The sequence below is a fragment of the Haemorhous mexicanus genome, chromosome 5, assembly GCF_027477595.1.
Source record: "Haemorhous mexicanus isolate bHaeMex1 chromosome 5, bHaeMex1.pri, whole genome shotgun sequence".
In the NCBI taxonomy this organism is placed as follows: domain Eukaryota; kingdom Metazoa; phylum Chordata; class Aves; order Passeriformes; family Fringillidae; genus Haemorhous; species Haemorhous mexicanus.
Window position 1 is genome coordinate 36,922,090 of NC_082345.1, and position 20,843 is coordinate 36,942,932.

The 20,843-nt window shown below is 35.4% G+C and overlaps 1 protein-coding gene across 1 annotated transcript in view; it reads right to left on the bottom strand.

Moving 5' to 3' along the window:
• Nucleotides 1-350: 350 nt before the first annotated feature.
• PTPRQ (protein tyrosine phosphatase receptor type Q) overlaps nt 351-20,843 on the bottom strand; it is a 99,872-nt gene continuing 79,379 nt past the window's right edge. Inside the window, exons 36-45 of the mRNA XM_059847927.1 lie at nt 17,599-17,625; nt 16,858-16,939; nt 13,062-13,152; nt 11,599-11,675; nt 9,066-9,200; nt 8,824-8,949; nt 6,513-6,661; nt 4,460-4,595; nt 1,107-1,230; nt 351-819 (exon numbers count right to left, since the gene is read on the bottom strand). Of these exons, the coding sequence (XP_059703910.1) occupies nt 782-819; nt 1,107-1,230; nt 4,460-4,595; nt 6,513-6,661; nt 8,824-8,949; nt 9,066-9,200; nt 11,599-11,675; nt 13,062-13,152; nt 16,858-16,939; nt 17,599-17,625 (985 nt within the window). The 3' untranslated portion in view covers nt 351-781. The remainder of the gene's footprint in view (nt 820-1,106; nt 1,231-4,459; nt 4,596-6,512; nt 6,662-8,823; nt 8,950-9,065; nt 9,201-11,598; nt 11,676-13,061; nt 13,153-16,857; nt 16,940-17,598; nt 17,626-20,843) is intronic.

A 20,843-nucleotide genomic window follows, 5' to 3' on the forward strand; every position in this document is an offset into this window, starting at 1 on the left:
TATAGTTTTACTTTGTTTTATCTGCTTGAAAAAGTAGCAGGAATGTAAAAGCTTTTTTTTTCTGCACAGAACATATGCAATCATCATTATGTATTTAAAAAAACCCAACCTGCTGATTATAAAATAGTTTAAATAGCCCCAAGTGTCCCTGAAGAGCTACTGTGTGCTGTGTAAAAGCTGAATAATCCTCCCCATGTCAGAAGGTGACTCTTCAGCTGTTCAGGATCATGAGCTGATGTACTACCACTTGTAAAAAAAAATATTCAAAACACAAGAACATACAGTTAGGTAAAGATCATGGTGATGGTCTTGGAATTAATCTGCAAGAACTGACAACACTGAAGCCAATCTATCAAGAATGAGTAAAGAAACCTTAGCTTTTACTTAAAACCAAAACACACAGAACACAGCAAATTCACACCAAAGTAGGTTCAATGGAAATATTAATTTTTTACATCCTATTTGGCTCATTTTTCTTTTACAAAGATAGTTTGGAAATAAGGAATGTGTTCAAATACACTTTAAATACATACTGAATGCACTATTTATAGAACACCAGAAGTGTAGTTTGTGCAAAAGTACTCCAAACCATTATTGCTCAGTGTTCTGAGTAAAATACTTTAACTTATTTATGAAGGCACATTGATAGAAGAAAAGATGTCTCAATCATCTGTGTTTCCTTTAATCAACAAAATAGGGGAATTCTCTTTGGCCCCTGTGCTTAGAAAAATATTACTTTGATTTTCAAAATCTCCTTTTCTGTAATATTTACTCCCAGTATTTACATGGTTGTTTCTTCCCATTCAAGCTCCACATCACCTGCAGAAGAAACAGATATATTAAATTAGTCTACCTTGTAAACAAATAGCAACTTATGGCAGAGAACTGTTTTTCACTGAATTTAAAAGATCTTGCAGGAAAAAAAGTGGGGAAAGCTTGAGCAATGACTGCTGTTGTGAGGGGGAATAAAGAGCAGCAAAAGGCTAGATATTTATACTTTTGAAGCAAAAAATGCATATCAAAGGACTTTTTGCTGCTTCTTAGTCTGGAAAAGTCATTGCACCTGCTGTGAAAAAATAATTTTGACACAGTCTGTATCTCCTTACCTTCCATGGCATCCAGAGAGTCCATCTTTTGCAGTGCTGAATAATTTACAAAACATAAGGGCTGACTACTTCCCTTGGTTGTCAACAGATCCAATACACACTGATGTAAAAATATATATTGTGCCTGTAAGATGTGAATTTAAAGATGATTGAATAGATGCTTGATTAGAAGAAAAATCTACTTCTAATACCAAAAAGCAGTTTAACTTTTTCTATAACACCTAGAAAATCTCAAAGTAACTGCAGTTTAACTCAGCAATTTCAGTACTTTGGTGACCATATCATATATGCCTGATCTGATTTCAATAATTATGAAAGATAATGCTTTAAATTTGCCAAAACATATTAATCCTTATGAGCTGTAAGATATATGAAATTAGACTAACCATTACTGAGACTAATTTTCTGTGAATGTTTGTTCTATGAAAAGACATTTTGCCTCAAGATTCAGACTGAAGAAGCTGAACCATAGGAATGTAATATGTAGATAAGAAAATTCTCCTCTTTCTACCACAGAGAAAACCAGCAGGGTGCACTCAAATGCAGAAGTTCAAGTTAATATAAACCTATATGTTCTAGGAGCTTGCACAAGTGCTAGGAGCAAATTAACCCAGTATTTTGAGTGATACTTCCTGAGCTGTAGGCTCATTTTTAACATACGATAACACAAAGAGTAGGCAACTAAAGTTAATTTGTCACTTTTAAGGACTTAAAGTCTGAAAAGAAGAAAACAAAATAAGACAATGTAAAAATGAAATAGAGGAATGGAAATGGATAGAAATATAATAAGTGGATTAAGCATATATTCACATAGGAGAAGTATTGTGTATGTAGATGTAGAAAATAAGCCAGGTACACTCAGATTGGAAGAGACCTCTTGAGACCACCTGGTGCAACTACCCATTGCTCAAGCTGGGTTAGCTAAAACATTTTGCCCAGGACCTCGTAGAGATGGATTTGGAATATCTGCACCAAAATCATACTCTTACCCTTGATTTTTGCACGGGTAAAATATTTATATAACTTTAGGGCTCAGTAATTGCTATTTTGTTTCAGAACAGCCATTAATTTGCAATGCAAGTGTCTCAGATATATGAGAGAAATTTGCATGCATGGATAAGAGTTATTGTCACAGCTCCAGAGCTGTGGGTAATTAAAACAGCTTTTCACAGGTCCTCTGAAGCATGCAGCACCATTACACCTTTCAATAACTTTCTTACTCAAATAATAGCATGGCATTACTTCAAACTAGCCCTTGTACTTGGCAAGAAGATAAACTTTGATATGTCTGCTGAACAAACATGCATTTCTAGAATGAAGGTCTTAAATTTCAGTGGAGTTTAGATTGGTTATTCCAGTTCAGAATGCAGCCTCTGAAAGCTCTGTAATCTCTTGCACTCATACAGTAACTTCTGATGATGGACCAATGAAAATCTTTCTGGGTTTGCCAAGGGAGAGTGAAGCAGAATACCTGGGCTATTTATGTGTAACTAGGTATTTTCTCAGTTAGAAACAATGACAGTCTTAACTATTCTTATCCATTGGTTACAGTTACATATTGTGACTTGGTTAGCAAAAAGAATATTATTTTGAAGCTATAAACAAACAAAATACAGGCCCGAGAGCAATCAGCTTTTATTTATCTTACTCATAGATCTTACAGACAGTTTGACTGAGGGATTTCTATACTGAGTTCTGGGAAGGAATTGCTCCTCTCTTTTATATCTTCTGTGCTGATCACATAAAATCTGATTAATAGGCAACTCAACAGTGTTTTATAACAGAACTCTAAAACAGCTTGACTTTTGAATCCACCATAAAACTTTACAAGACTGATTCCCTTTGGGCAAGTTTTGATGCTGATCTGACTTTTGTAGTCTTGCAAATATGAGCTAGAAATGACCTGGACAGAGAACAGGTGATCTCAGAATTTTGCAGCTAGCATTTAGATGGATACTTGATTTGTTAGGAAATCTGAACTCTCACACCATCATCTTGTATTGCATTTTGGCACACCTTTTCCTAGCGCCTGCCAAAACATTAAAATGAAGAGATAGACAAAAATGATGCATACTTTAAAAACTTGCAATGAGATTATCAAATGTCTCACTGTTTTAAGATTTTATTTTGGGAGTGCTCCCACTAAACTGCCTTCCAGCCTATGACTTATTTCTAGATGATTCTACTTCTAGTCAAAAAAGTAAAAGAACCAAAAAGTATACCCAGAATTCATCATCACAAAAAAGTAGTGGCAATTTTTTAGCTGCATCAAAATTTCAAAAGGGAAAATTTAGAGCACATGGTATCCAGACTGCACCATACAAGATACATCATGTCAGAATATCACCAGAATGTCCCATAAAATCTTCTGAAGAAGGATCAACTGCTTTTTGTATTCTCACACACTTTTTACATATTCTGCTGTGATATGGAATAGCAGAATTTCATTCCAAATGAACCAGGTCTCCTTATATCAAAATCAACTTAAATCCATCAGTCATGTGGAAGTTCATCCTGAAACTTTCCATCCATACTGAGAAGTTGGTAAGTCATGCTGTAGACTCAAAAGCTTCAGGCTGCCCTGGGTTAGATCTGGCCAGCAGGAGACTTATGCTAGAAGCCTTATCCAAACAAAGCTGATTTCTGTTCCACTGCACATTTAGGATCAGCTTTAAATTCTTCTAATTATTCTTTTACATAAACTCAGAATTCCAGATACAGCAGAAGTCCTCCTCACCAGCAGGCAAATAAGTCTGACAGAAAAAATAAGTCTGCCAGAAATGTACTTTTTTTAGACCCCAGACCCACCATTGATTTTTAACAGTTTGAAATCTGTGATTAAATCCATCCATATGTACTATTTTATTTAAAGCAATTGAAAAAGAATCAAAGAATCAATAGTGAGTTCAATGGTAAATTAATGTTTTTAAGTTTGGTGGACTATGCCACATATGCATACACACAAAAAAAAAAATACACTAAAGTAGTGTAGTAGTAGTACTAAAGTAGTAAATGAAGTCAAATTAAGTAGAGAATGAGTGAATCCATTTTTTATATAACAATTGTTCCGCACCCAAAACTTGGAATAAACTTTCTAAGAGACTGAGAAATTATTATTTAGGTTTAAAAATAAATAGCACTCTTTTCAGCATTTGTCAAGATTTTGCTGGCTAAGTGTACTTAGGTGGATACAGACATTATATTTCCACAATCCTTGAAATAAATAAATGCAAGATTTGGTAGAAAATGTATTATACAGCTGATTGTGAAGAGCTTTCTAGTCTTGTTTTGTAGATCACATGAAGAGAGAACTAATTGTTCAATAAAAGGAAAACAGAATAGATAAATCTTACCAGGTTTTGTACCATACACATTCTTTCACTTCTTAGCTCAGCTACAAGTCCATAGATATCCACAAAATCATGGTCATTTACATGTTGAGTTAAATGGTCAAGCGCAATATAAACACCTGTTCTTCCAACACCAGCACTGCAAATATGATAAACAAGATAAAATATAGCTTTTATGTTAATGCTTTCAGCATTTTCTTAGAATATTTTGGATAAATTGTTTATTGTGAAAAGAAAGACTTTTGAAGGAAAACCTAAATTTTTTCAGTATTTACATCTTGTGAATTACTTTCTGAATTGGACCAAGTGAAATCTGGATTTGAGCCATTTTCTAATTTTGATTTCACATTTTTATAATTTTTGTTTTCACATTTTCATAATTTTTGATTTCTCATTTTCATCAGGCAAATGACATACTACTCATTTATATGTTCATATGACCCAAACCTGTTTGAGTGGAAAAAAAAAGATCCTATAGCTTTTCTGTGAGTTTTCTAGAGCTCATTTATTGAGAGGAAAAAAAGACCACAAGATTTTGTGAAATCACATTGGGATTCTGTAATACTTTTAGTATTTGAGAGAAAATAACATCGGATCTAGCAGAAAAATTTAAAAGAAAATACTTTTAAAAGGAGGATGAGTGTGCAAGACAGGTTGGTAGGTTGTGTTTTATTTCAAGGTCTTAAAATGAATAGTCCAAATGACTATCAGACTTCTCTGCAATTGGTGTAATAAATGTAGGGTATATTACTGCAGATAATCAAGAGACATATAGCAGAACTCCTGAGCTTGCAATTGAGCTTGCAATATCTAATGAGAAAAAGTAATGAATGAGTTTTCTGGATATGAGAATACACAGCAATGCTTTATAACCATCAGGAATTTGAGCACAGGTAGAGTATCAGGACCATGCTGGCCTCTTTACATATCTCCTTCTGAAAAAAATATAGGGTTCCTTGCAAAGAGTCCCCACAGAATATAAGTATCCTGAAAACACGAAGACTGTTGTTCTCTCCTGTCATAGTGTCTCTGGCCCTTGCAGTAGAGGGAAATGTTCATCAAAGACAGCAATATCAAATGAGTAAGGCTTTACTACCCTTTGTGGATCGCAGCAATGGGATGCTGAGGAAAAATATTAAGAACTCCCATGCATGATAAGGTAGAAAAGATTTGTAGCATCAAAGCCATCTTTTCCTTCCACTTGTTTCCAGACTCGTACCAAATGAAAATGGGGCAAAGACTCAGTAGCAGACCTATGAGTTCAGATCCCTTTTATGGAGCATGCCCACACATTCAGTGGGAACACTGACCTGCACAAAATGCAGGTCACACTCATTGGTTTCCTTAAGACTTAAGCCTACTCACACACTTACTCTTTGAAACAGAAATTTAAGGGTGTTAATGAAACCAGTGGAAACTATGACAGCTGAACACCTCTAACCACCAGAGCATTTATTCAAGAGCCTAAATATAGGTTTTAACTGTTTACAGGCATCCAAGTTTGAAATCTGGCCTTTGCAAATCCTTATTTCTATTTGTCATTCTCTGGTTTCAAACAGCTTCTTCCTTATGATATGGAACATATGCATTTAAAATAAATTTTTAATACTTGCTTCTTAAGAAGAGCTCTAATTATAATAGAAGTAATTTAAACCAATACATGTCATTTGCTATTCCTCTTCTCATGATTAAAGAGGAAAATGGAGAAAAATCCAGCAATGCTTTATGGTAATTTTTGGAGCAATTATTTCCCTGACATCACCTCAATTGATTTCCATAAATGGCAGGACAGACGTTGGTATTTTACCTTCTAGAAGGGAGTAAGAAGGACTGCTAGAGAAACCTTAAATCCATCCATATGTACTATTTTATTTAAAGCAATTGAAAAGGTATCAAAGAATGTAGAAGGACTGCTAGAGAAACCTTCACCACTGTCCATCCTAGAACCATATCTGTGCACTCAGCCTCCATGGCTGCTCTTCTGGAAACTTCCCTGTGCTTTATTATGCACTGAAATTCAAAGCTACCAAAGGATGATTTTGGTGAATATACTTACCTGCAGTGCACCACCATTGGTGTGTTATCATGTGCTCGGCTTGCACGGATAAGTTTTACAAAATGGATAATTGGTGCAGTGGTTTCAGGGACTCCATGTTCTGGCCAAGAAGTGAAGTTACACTGCCGCACCATCATGCAGTCTCCATGCTGAAAAATACAGAATAATGCAGTTTTTACAGAAGAAATGTTACAGAAGGTTCAGTAAGGTACACGTAACCTTCTCAGTAATTTCATGCAAAAAATAGAGTTAAAATAACATAATAATTATAAGATTACTGGCACAAAGGGGTAATTTGCTGTGCATAGAACTTCTGGCACATTTTTTTGAGGGTTAGCATCAAGTCCATTTTTCAGGAAGTATTAGTGATTTAAGTAGTGACCCTTCATTTGACTTTAGTCATTATATTTATAATTTGTAGATTGCAGGTTGAAGTTTCTATGGCTCATTTAGAAATTTAGTGAGCTGGGATGGCAAATTTGTTCAGGAAAAAGCAACCACTCTAAGACTGATCCAATGTGATAAAGGCAAACACACATACACTGGGTGAACACAGATATATTTTCTTTCACTCTCTCTCAATCAGAGCAGCAGCAACAGTAACCTCAAAAAAGAGGTTATGATCTAATACCCAGATTACTTTTGAAGGATGTAAAAATGAAAGAACAGGATCATGCCAAAGGCCTGTCTACATCAATATGCTCTTTCCAACAGTAGTCAAGAAAAAATCTTAGGGAACATTATAAAACATGACAACAATGTAGCTGTAGTTCCCCAGAATATCCTTTCCATTCTTAATAGTTTGTGACTTGTGGACTGCCTCAGTGAGAGACAGTAAATGGAAATTTAATAGTACTCATCAGTATTTTCTTCTACTAATTTATATAGATTTTTTTAAATCCCTGTAAGCCTTCACAATATCCTGCAGCAAGGAGTACCACAGTTTAATCAACTGTTGTGTAATGAACCAGTTTCTATTTTTTCAAATTGCTTTTGAACCAATCACTTTCTTCTTTCATATTGCAAGAAATACTGAAAAACGGTGAACAATTATGTGTAGCAACTACTTTGTAGTTATACTATTATTTTTAAACTGATCAACAGAAAAATGGAAGAGAAATTCACAATGGCAATGATTTTGAGTTATTTGCTTCACATATGCTTTTTATCTTCACTGGAAGATCATCAACCATTCACCCATTTGTGAAAGGACATACAGTCTTAAAACCAGCAACAGAGCAAGTTTAATGACATGCTATAAAGGGCATAGCCTCTTGTGCAGGGTAGTTAAGCTATAGCAGATAGCTATAGCTGAACTACCCAGTCAATTCAGATTATCTTCTTTTCAGCCTCACCCTCGTTTACACAAGTGACTTGGCATTTCAGTGGAATTCATTTTTATTCTAAATGGTACTTTTTCCAGTCTTGCTTCTCTATGTTCTATTTTTAGCAGAGAAAGAGTTTTATCTTCTCTCAGTAATTTTAAAATGTTCAGCTTCTCTGTACTATGTGCACAGCATATCCCTGAGGGGAGACTGCTGGGACCAGCCCCTACCTGCTGTGTGCCCTTTGTCACAAGCATATGCCACAGGATGGTAATGCCGACGTTAGCACAGCCAAGATTGGGTCCTAGGATCTGGCTGCACTACTTACAACACAAATCAATTCTGAGAGTGCAAAAGAAAGCTGACTTAATTTTGGGTCTTTATTCCCAGATTGATTTTTGAGCTTTTTGCTGTTCCGAGTTAATGTTGGGTTATAATTTTTGCAATGTGTGGAAACTGTAGTTGTGGGTCATGACAAAGGTGAAGGTCTCTGCTGTACCCCTGCTCCTCCTTCCCAGCACAAAGAGTAGGAGTAATACTGATGATTCTCATTCACATTGGGTGAATCTCCTGGGGGTGGAGGCCAATGGCTGGTGGTACAATGCAAAGCAGCTGCACCAGAGAATCTTGCCCTTTAATCTGAGAGGGATACACTCAAAAGGATTTGTCTGATCTCAGAATGGTTAAGATTACTGCTTTCTAGAACAGACACCCATGTTTCCAAGTAGAAACTTCACCTCCCACCAGACCAGAAGTTCAGTAACCTTAATAGGCCCTTCATAGCATATTGGACAAATATCTGAGCTCTTTGTTACAAAAATTCTCAGGAAATAAAACATGAATGAAAATAAAAGGACAGTACAATGCATATGCACTAAAAGATTAAAAGAAGAATATTGAGGGAGTGGTTGGGTGGGATATAGCATATCTGATGTTCTTTTGGGTGTTGGATGAATTTTTTTCTATCACCTTCAGAGCTGGCTTACCCTTTCAATTTTTAGGTCTCTGATGGTCCAGTCTATTTGAATATCTTCCATCAATTTAGTAATCACTATATCCCCAAACACAGTCACTGGTTTATTATCTTCTGGCCAGTACTGATGACATCTTATCTGCAGAGAGATGATTACTAATTAATTAACACTTATAATGTTATAATCTTGACAGAAACTACATACAGAATTTCCAATTATATCAAATGTTTTTAATCAGTTCACTGGTAACTTACACGTCCTTTTTCAAAACATTGTGTGAGCATCACAAGTGTTTTAGCTCTTGTCTCCCACACCATTCTCCAGAAATCACCCACTGTTCCTGGTAATGGTCCCTGAGTTGCAATAAACTCGTTTGGACATAAATAGCCCTAAGAAAGAGAAAATGTTTAATACATAATGGTTGGCAAGGAAACAAAAGAGTTTGTATGTGACTCATAGTTGTGCCTGCATCTGCCATGCCTAAGGCTAAAATCTTGTCAGAACTACTAAGCAAATTGGCATATGCCTGAATAGTCAATGTGTGGCAGGCTGCCTTGGTAAACTAAAAGAGAAATGGTTTTTTTTGGTAGTCCAGTTATGAACCAATACTCTTACTAGAGTATGGGAAGTGCCATGGTAATAGAAATGCATTTAGCAGAGATATTACGGGGACATCAGGTCATCAATTCCTATTTAAAAATATCTAAGCCTTCATATTATACTTATTTCAGATCCAGCTAGAGGCCACCAAGAACTAAATCAAGAGGTGACCAACAAAGGAGAATCAAATACGGCTAAGGAGCAATGGAGCCAGGGAAACAAATAAGCAGAAGTCTGAGAGCCAGTGCAAGTAATACACACACTAATGACCTTGTTCTTTGGTGATTGTCTGGGTTCTGCTGTCACTTGGGGCTAAAGCTCGTTGAAATAAAGGATCTCCAATTTAAAGATTTTCAAGAAACCTACTGAAGGTGTTGACTTTTATTTTAGTGTTGGCTTTTGCTCTTTGGTTAATTTATAAATCAGTGTAAAACTTGGGAAGAAGGAATTTTATTGAAAAAAATTATAGATGCTCTGAGTGCATGGTTTGACATGGATCTGGTTCCTCACAGAAAAGAAGTACACCTACAGGAACTACTATGTACTACAGAAAGTCTAAAATAACAACAATAGCAATAATAGCAATAAATGTATGTGGTAGAACTAGCAGTTTATAATATCACAGTGTTCTGCTTATTGCTCAAAACAACTGACACAGTGGTTTACAGCACCACCAAAGCTTCTTGTTGGAATTATATAGCCCCATAATTCACAGCTGCCTGTTACTTACTCCATCTATAATATAAAGAACAGGTGGCAGTGGGAAACTATGTTAATCCTCCTTAGTTTAAGAGTGAGGTGAGAAACTATAATTCAGGGATGCAAAGCTCACAGTTCAGTTACTGACTTTGTTTAACCAGTGAATGTCAAAGTAGAGGCAGAGTTCCCATTTGTTAAAACTAAGTACAAGACTTCTCTTTTCCTCTCTTTATGGAGAGGAAAAGCATGCATATTTAAACAGGCCTAGGTAATTAGGTATGTAAATACACACACACATTGCATGCTTACAGCTATATGCATTTATATATTTATACATCTACAAACATGGAAAGTGAGAGCATATAAAGGGCGAAACGTTAGCCTTGAGAAACTGTAACATTGGAATTGTCTGTTCACTGATGAATGGTCATCCAAAATGTATGCACACAAGCAAAATCTCAGCAGGGAACTCTCTGTAGCTGGCTTTTGCTGCAGCTTTTTGAAAGTTGCTGTTAGTGTTCCCTGCCTAAGATGTGGCCTGTCAGTGACAGAAGGGTAAAGACTAGACCATGCTCCAAGATGCCTCTGCTTTCCTTAGCCATTCTGTGTAGTCCCAGCATCAAGTGGCATGGTTCCTTCTATCTGCTAACTCTCAGAACAAAGACATAGTGGGAATAAATACCATTTGCTCAGAGAAAGGAAGATCATCTTAGCTCTACTGCTTATTCTCTGTAATGTATTTTAGTTACCTGCAAATAACCATTTCTACTTTCCTTTGTGTTGTCTGATTTGACTACACTCTGCATGTCTTGCTACATGTTTGAAAAGTCTTTAATGTAAATCAAGCCTTGACCTCATGTGAGATCACCAGCCACTGCTAGAAGAGATTAGATGCATAACTATAATTCACACTTTGAGCTTCAAGAGGACAAAAATGAGATTAAAATATAGATGAAGTATTTACTGAGCACACAATAAGAAGATGGGACAGTCTGTAAAATATAGTTTTACTTTCTTCTACAAGAAGCCTACTTTCATTTTCCTCCATCATAACTTTCTCAAAATAATAAGGAGCATGCCAAAACTGTTAGCCATTTCTATGAAAGTTTTCAGTTCAGTTATCTTTGCATTGTCCTGTTCATATACAACAACTTTAATTCCTGAATCAAGAGACCAAATAATACCCATCTAAACAATTGACCTCAGTGGGAGTTCCACTATGAAAATTGTATGAAATAATTTAAAAAAAGCAATTTGCTGGACACAGTTTTGATTATTATTGGAAATCATTGCTTAGCAATGAAAATGGGATATATGTATTTTTAACTTGGCATGTTCAGTGCTACAGGAGTCACTTGAACAATGTCATGGCAACAGTGGCTGTAGCGAATGAAAGAAAAATTAGAATCCTGTTTTTGTTGCAAGTTATATTTTTGCTCTTCTACCAGAAAACAAATACAGTAAAAATGTGAGAGACTTTCTACTTACAGACACATAGCTGGCATTAATGTAGTCAGATCCAGGAATACCAGCATCAGGCATCAGCTTTACTCTGTTGTTATTATCTATCATGGAAGTAAAGTCTAGTTAACTAAAAGATTGGTTCAAAAACCATAAAACATGTAAAAACTGTTCCTGGAGTGCTAAGAAATCAAAAATACTATTATTAGCAGTAACAATATTTGATGGAGTAGAACAGTAATTATTAAGGTAATTTAACCTTTTTCCATTACTGTATGGTCTTTCCTCAATGTTCCAGACATGTTGAAGATAATACTTTTTAATTTAAGAGGTGAATGAGCCAAAACCTCCAATCTGATGTCTGTATGGGAGAATTCTGTACCTAAAAGGAGCCTATGTACTCCAAAAGCCTGTGTCCTAGCACACACAATTTCTGTGTGAATCAGAGGCCAGGGTCAGGGATCTGATAGTTTTCTGATAGTTTTTTCTATATACTTGCTGCCCAGGTCACTGAGCCAGACTCTGGCACTTTTCTGTAGATTCAGTTTTTTTACATAAGGTTAAGTCATTATTTAAAAAAAAAAAAATAAAAAAGGTTAGGGTTTCTGATTTGGTCCCACAGCACATATGCAGAAATTACAGAAACCTAGAAACATATTATGCGTGTAACACCATAATTTTGGTGTTTGGTCTTCAACTTATTAAAGAAAATTGAATACAAAGTTAAATATTTATGAAACATATCTGTTTATGTCTTATTATCTGTCATGAAGATAGATTTTTAGTGACTGAGAATATGTCTTGAACAAGGCAGTAGATAGCAGGAACAGCTGCTCTGAAAAGTTAATAGCACAGAATGTAGCATTATTAACCAAGGAATGCTATGCACTCCATCTCACATCACAGCTAATGCCTAAAATAATAATGACATTTCTTGTCTTATTAACTGAAAAATGAAGCAGTGTTGAGTATAGAGAGACAGACTCCTGTCTCCTGTGATAATATCTAGCCTGGGCTTACAAGTTATCATACAGTCACTCTGATCTTCCGTGGAACCTTTGTAGCACATGTACACATACCCACAAGAAAGCATATCCAGACTCCTGAGGTAGCTGAATGCACAAATATGTGGATTTTATATGTTTAAAAAATTACTTCTTACTAAAGGGGGAAAAAAAAACCAATGAGGAAGAATTTTAAAGAGTTTGCTACATGGCTTGAATTACAAAGCCAAGAAACTATTGAGGCTACAGTTTCTTGCACCTGCATATTAAAGCTTGTGAGAGCAAGTTGAAAGCTACTTGCAAATAAAACTGTCTTCAAAAAAACCTGCAAAGTAAAGATGGATTACTTGACAGAAAATTATTTCATAATGTGGGCTTGATTGTACTGCTATTTCAAAGACAGATCAAACAAAAATACACTTGCATCCCAAATATCTGTTACACTATTGAAAGTAAAGGGCAAAGTTGGTCAGTAAACACACATACATGGCTTTATGTTTGGGAAACGATTCTTAGACCTATTCCAAGGCAGATCAGCATCCGTTGAAGCAAGGTCTTCAAGAAACTTGGGAAGTTCCTGCAAAGGAATAAATGTTTGTTGGAAAACTTTTCCACTTGAATTTGAAATATGACACAATCATCCAGTAAGAAGAAAAACTACAGTTTTGCAGCAGTGAATTTCTAAGAACAGCTGGAAGCATTACAGAACTTCCCACCTCACTGTCAACCCATTTAAATCAGCAATGTTAGATGCAGCACTGCAGACAATGCTGTCAACTTGAACAATTAAGCTTACATGAACTTTCACCTTTAAAAGCCTGGATAAAGTCAGTCTATCACCTTTTATAGTTTTCTGATTTTTTTCATGAAGCCGCATGCTTGGTTACCATGCCCTACTGACTCAGTCGAATAATGCCTTTTCCTGACTCCTGTAGCTTGGGAGAGTTTTTGGTACAGCATGAGAACTGATGAGAATTTAATTAGGTTGAGACAACTGGAAATTAGTTATTGTTCTTGGGACTGTTTGTTAAAGGGGTGGGAAGAGCTATTTTGGGTTGTACTGCAGCTTCATAACTGGCCATTTGTTCTATTACTGGAGGACAGAGAAGGATAAATCATTCATGCTGAGGAACTTATTTAATGGGGATGTTTGTGTGCATAAACAGGTATAATTTACAAAGTTGATAAAAAGAGTGATGACAAGTTCAGAACTTGTTAATGGAGAAAATGTGTTAAGTGATGACCTTGGTGTTAAGAGAACAGAAGATACAGAAAATCCAGAATTCTAAATACATTGTTAACGTCAATAGAATTTTACTTTGTTTGACAAATGTTATACACAAGTCTATCTATCTAAGATATAAATTAAGAGGTCTACTTGTTGCTTTGAATGAACACAATACAAAATCTTGCTGAAATCCTTTCAAATTTGTCTTTTAATTTTAGTGGTTACCGTCTGCATGGACTACTTCTAAAAGTCGGGCAGATATCTTTACTATGAGGCTCAACATTGATTACGCCCTTTTGCAGAGGTATTTGAGACAGTCTGTCTCTTATGAATAAAATTCAATGGTAATCTCCTAGCAAATAAATAAATAAATAAATGAGGTAATGAAAAATGAAAAACCAGGACTGTTTTATTTCAGTTCTTTTCTTTCATTGTTAATTCAAATATTTTGTCAGCCTGGTGTGTAAAACACAGTCAAAGGTGGAGAAGTTAAATTTCTCTCAATCAGAAAGCTGAAACTCTCCCCCAAAGTTTTCGTCATTGAATATTTTCATGAAGGAAGGACATACACAAAATGCCTATTTTGAATAGTGTTTTGGGCCATGGAATCTCATATCATGTGAACTTTAACTTCCCTCATTTGCCTCACTCCTCTGAGTTTTAGCTTGCCAGTTAACAACTGTAGAAGTAGCACCACTATACAGTACTTTGTAGTAGAGAGGAAATAGAGAAGCAGGTCTTGTTATTTTCATAATGATGCTTCCATAACCGAACAAGTACTCAAAAGCCTTATACCAATTCTCTGGATTAGTAGGGATTTCAGTCTTATCTATTATTTTCATATTTGGGGGAAGAGTGTTTGGGTTCTCAGACTCAGTAACAACTTGACACAGAAAACATGTTTCATTGCAAATTCATAAAACTTTGAAATAAAACATTTGCTTTTTGTTTACTGTAGTACATTTGTGACACTGGTGACTCTTTGAAGGATTTCAGTTTTTTTACTCATGAGCAGAACTTATCATAAATCAAGTATTATTCAAGTATTTCTGTTTCAGTAATTTCCCAGTCACTAGAAAAGCATAAGTTCCCAAATGTATTTAGAGACGCAGGAATCAGCTGGAAAGCTGGAAGTTTGAATAGCAATGAGGAGATGCCCATCATCAGTTACTTTGGCTCCCTATGGTTTCTTTAAACTTGTCTTTTCTGAGAAGAAATGGATCCAGGTCCATTCTGGAGTCCAGATTCCCTTCTCATCACATTAACACACAGGTCCTGTTCACAAGTGAACCAAGATGGGCCCCTGAAGCTGTCCTGGCACTGCAGTTTGGTCAGTCAAGCAAATTAGATGAAACTGGGAATGTCCATGGATTACAAGGGTAAGTGAAATAGAAAGACTCACATTTACGGTGGAGAACTCCAAACTATATTTGTTGTCCAGAAACTGCCTATTGTAAATTATCCCTCGTCTACTTTACCTGCCAAAGCATATCTTGGAATTGTCCAGGAAGACAAGTAATGTAGGTACACTCATTTTGAGGGACTGAATGTACCTTGAAATTCTGCCTGCCCTTGGACAAGTCATCTGGGAAGATATCACTACCCTCTGAAACATGGCAGTTGAAGGTCAGAGAGTAAAAAGACTGAAAACCTAAATGATAAATAAAACTGTCTATTATAGGGTGACTATATAAATTATTTGAAGGATACCTCAGCTTCTTGTATTTCTCTAAATTTTAAGCAGATTGCAGATTTTGGTTTGATAAAACACTATTGTTTAAGATTAAGATGTTACAATGCTGTAAGACTTAGCCAATGTGGGTTGCACCTAAAGAAAGTAATACTAGAGACTTTCTGGTAATGAATGTTAAAATGCGAAAGTGTTACTGATATTAAAACTTTTCATCTGTTCAGTCATGCATAATGTAACTATAATCATTTTTTGGTCAAGTGAAATAACACTTCTACTTTATTGCTCTGAGAATTTTATGGTGCTTTTTATCATTAAATCCAGACCAATTTTACCTAATGAGCATAACAAAAAACCTGTAGGAAATACCATTAATATTTATATACTTTTGTTAGTGCTTCCTTGGAAACTGAAATATAATAATCTAGCAAAAGTAAAGCCAGTTGTTAAGTCTTCATTTTTGTTAATCTAACTGGTAAATTATTCATGGTAAATTTATAAAATAATAAAGTCACTGGACACTGACAAATTTTTTTTGGGCAAACTACTGTATATGTTAAGAAAGATAATGATGATAAGGATTCTGAAATAACAAGAAGTTATTGTTGAGAAAAAATATGATAGCCATAAAATATTGCTTAATGAAAATAGTGAAAACTTTGAGATTTAAATTTGGAACTATACATGTATTATATTATCTGTAATGTATATTTTGAGAATGAGGCCCCTTTCAGAAATGCAGGCTTGCTGTGTTCATCTGCTCATGTAAGGAAATGGAGGCTATTCATTTGGAAGTTATTCTCAAGAGCATAAGAAATATGCCCTATTACTTGTAGAGGAACAAAAGCCAAAGTACCACGTACAAACCTTTGACTTTCTGCACCAAAATTTTTGAAAGAAAAACATTCCTGACTTTCACGGCAGTATGACTGAGGCCTGAAAATTTTACAGAATGTACATTAATTCTCCTTTTGGAGTCATCAACGCTCAGGAAAACAAACATATTTATAGCAGTCAAATACACCTGAGTATATGTTAGAAAACTTTTAATAACTTATTCTTATGTAACTTACATATGCAAAACTAGATATGTAAAAACATAAATATTATGGTCTTGAAATGTTGGAGACTAAAGAAGATCATCTTTGCCTGACACTAAGGTGAATAATTCTGACCAGGTTGTAGTGGAGGCTGCAGAATCCAAATCAGTGTACTGTTACTTTCTAAACAATCAACCTGGTAATTGGGTATTGATTATCAAGGCCAGAGTCCCTCATGGCCTTGCCTGCTTAAAATGGACATGAAATGTGACACACGAAACGACTGAAGGTCTTGCGATGTTGTGACAACTGCTAGCAACATACCGAAAATTCTTCCTGAAACTTTAGGTTGTTGTTTGTGCAAAGCTCTTCAACATGTTGTAGAAAGGATTTTTTGCTTACTGGCCTGAAAGTAAAGAAAGAAGAATTAGAAACCCATAGGGAATATCTTTGTCATTCTTGTTCTATAACTGTAGTTTATTAATAAAAAATATTTTTCAGTTCAATGGAAAATGATACTTATAGGCAGAAAATTATAAATTGCTTACAGCATGCTGATTTGATTTCTTTTCAATCAGTTAAAAGAGAAACATTTTACCCCCTTGTTGTTCCCCCTCACAACATTTTTAACGTTGCTAATGTTAACAGTACTGTAGGCTGTGATTGTTTTTATGGGTAACAGCATTTCAAGCGAGGTTTCGACATTAAAGTAAATTTGTAAACTTATTATTGCATTCTAAGGTACATAATACTTCTTTGCCAGACAGAAAACATTTTACACATTACAAGGTTTTAGACGTATAAAATATTGCAGTGACCTCATTCTCATAATGACATGGTTTTTAAATCCTGAGGAGTTTAAATAACCCTGTATTACTTCCCAAGCTAAAACACAGACATGCAGGCTTCACCCCAGAGAGAGAGAAAGCATTTCTCCAGTTACCATGCAATTAGTCATGCTTTTATGATTTATACGCAGCTTGGAGTTTTTTTCTAACATTGAGGAAGGAACCACACATTGAGACTCACCGATGAACACAACATAAAAATCTTTAGTAAACTTACTTGATGGATTTTCTATAACTAAGCAACCTGAAATAGAGATCTTTGTTAAATGTAGCAAGCTGAGAGTTACCAATGTTGCGCATTTTAATAGGTTCTAGATTAAATACCATGTACCTAAAGATTGGTTTCCCTTATGGATTCAAATTCAGATACCTTGGGTGATTGTCTTTATAGTTTTTATCTCAGGTATCTGCAGATATGAATTACATAGTTAGAGTTTCTATCATTTTCTTTAGATCACTTCTCAGTGCTCTAGGCTCATATGGCCCTGAGAAACCCATACTTGCTGCACACCACTACATACACATTGGCAGGCTTCACTTTGCATTCTTTAGCCAATATCATTCTTCTAAGGGCCATTTCAGAGCATCAGGGTAGGATCAATCTGAGTGAACACAGACACCTATTTCTCAGTCACTCTAGATTTCTTTTATAATCAATGAGGAGAAATAGGTGTAATTTCATCTCATTTGAAGCAGATATCTAAAATGAGTCACAGATGAGTCATGATACTGGTGGGCCTCTACAGAAACCACAGCTGTGGTTGTTTTCTAAAGATTTTAAAAATTAGTGTCCTGATTTCGTCTTCATTTTTCACATGTTCATGGTTGTTTCTGTATATGTCAATTTTAAAAACTGTGATACATATTAAATCTTTAACTTGAGCTCACAGCAGATTTAATGAAAATAGAACATGAGCATCTGTACTCAGAGGACTTTCAGAGGCCTTGAAACTTAGTCAAAATTGCCTCTGAATGGATTTAGAAACCAAATTTTGAGCACTCAGACTCAGAAAACTTGTTTAAAGGACCAACTAAAAAAGTTTACAATAATTCAGTTTTAAAGATAACCTGCTCCTTCAAAAAACTCTGACTACTCCTTTTATGTGTCTGTTCCTCCAAATATACATTCTCACAGAAAATATGACAAAAAATGTTCTATAATACAAAGTCTACTGTATTGCTGTCATAATTTGAGTAGAAAAGGAAAAAATCGCTTTAAAGATAGTTTATGAAATGATTCTTAGTTATTTAAATTTTAATTGAGATAATAAAATGAGATTAATACAATTGTTGAATAATTTATTATTAAGCATCAGGGAAGTTAATTTCAAAGCTATGAAGAATGCCTTTGTGGTACATGCCCTTTCAGAGCAGTTATCCTGAAACAAAGCAAACTGGCTATGAAAGCCTCACTAGATCAATCTCACTGGAGTGAAAAGCATTCACAGAAATAAAGGTGCTTACTAAGAAGGACAACTGAAGGGCAGCTTTAGAGTGAAAAAGAAGGCAATAAGATAAGAAAGCATGCAACTCTATTTATTCAGAATGTTTAGACATGTGGCTTGTGCTTATTGTATTACATAAGTTGTTTGCATTATGTGGCAGATGAAACTACCTCCTAGTAATATTGGCAACATTATAGAACTAAAGTTTCCTAACAAAAAAAAAAAAGGACTTTCAATAGCTGTTCCAAAGTACTGCACAAAAATAAATATTTGTCTTTGACTAGAACAGAAACTTTTGTAGACTTTTTTTATTCGAGTCAAAATTATAAACAGACTTTAAAGGCAAGTTCCACTTCTTTTTCCTTTGAATTCACCTATCTTCACCACAGAACAGAGAAATGTCATGTCCCAGTTGACATTCCAGTAATTTTTCAAATACTCTCCTCTCACATTTTGAGCAATGAGGGGCCTACTGCACATAATTTGCAGTAAGAAAATGCAGTTTGGTCATTAGGAAATAAAAATTACTTCTATGCTGTGCATAATCAATCCAGGTAGGTAATTTAGTGTTTCAGGGCTGAAGGTACATGGATCCAGCAGCTTTGTTTAAGAAGCAAGGGATCTATGGGTTGACACTTGAATCTATCTGTAGGGATTTAGGTGATTTTTAGAACTACTGAAATGTCACACTTTTGTTAGCAGCAAGTGCACATAGCAGTAGCTTGGCAGCTCAGAAGATAAGATGATTTACTTTAAAGTGCTTATAGGAAAGGTAATGTCTAACTTGTCTGACTGTGGCAAAGGTGTTGGCTTTGCTGTGTAAGGATCTTCAGAAGGGATAAATTTTGTGTTCTCACTAAAGGCTTCTAGCAACTCTCAGTTTCAACATCCTTAGGCTAAAAAAATAGCATTTTTTTCTATGTCTCTTGACTTGGAATACATAGTAACAATCTTACAGTATTTTGTCAATGAACAAATACTCATCTATATGTAATCTTGTCCTCCACATTTCCCAGTGTTTCATATAAAATTTAAAAATATGAATATCACTAGATCTTGAGCACATTTCAGAATCAAGCCTTGAAGTTGAAAATGTCCCTATTTCAGCTGGACCATTTCAGAGTCCCAGGTGCCTGACTTTGATATGAGGAAAGAAAAACATTCTCTGAGATAAAGAATGCTTTATAGCTTTAAATCTGATTTTCTTTTAAAACAGTGTATTGTTTCATGTGTGGGGTTTTTTTTGAAAACTATCAAAAATCTGAATCCCACTCAGATTACACATGATAGAGCTAGAAAGAAGCCATTTATTTGTGTTGGCAGTGATAACTGAAGACATATTGTCACACAGACTCAGCTTTCTCTCTGGGTCAATCATCTGAAATCCACAGGGAATTAAAACTTTGTCCAACCAGAAAACTACAAAAATTACTATGTAGGCAAAAGGCTTAACTCATAAGCACCACTGACACTTCCTAGGACCAACAGAGGAACTAATTTTTAACAAGTTAATTGAGAGCAATATTGAGCTTAGCCTTCCTACATATTAAAGGCTAAAGAAAGAGAACACATGGTCATTTCTTCCATTGTACCAGGACACATACATCCATAAACCTTGTTCTCCTGGAACACAAACTCCAGGAAGCCTATTTTTGATTGCTGATTACTGAAGGGAAACTCGTTGAAGAAAAAGGCAAGGCAAAGCCATGCCTATCCCTACTCAAAGGAGCACAGGTCTGTCTACACAGAGAGTATATCAGGCTGCTTTTTAGCATCAGTGTGTGTGCAAAATTGTTACCTCAAATACAGACACCCACTGAATGCACAGTATAGAGGAAAGATGAGATCAGATCCTCATTTCCTATACAATACTTTTCCATAAGGAGTTCTAATTACCTGGTTTTTGCAGGGGCTACAGTGTCTCTAACACAGAAATATTTCTTCTGACCCCATTTTCTTGACAAGCTGTCTCACATAGAGTGAAACAAAAGCCTCAAATGATCAACCACAAGGTTCA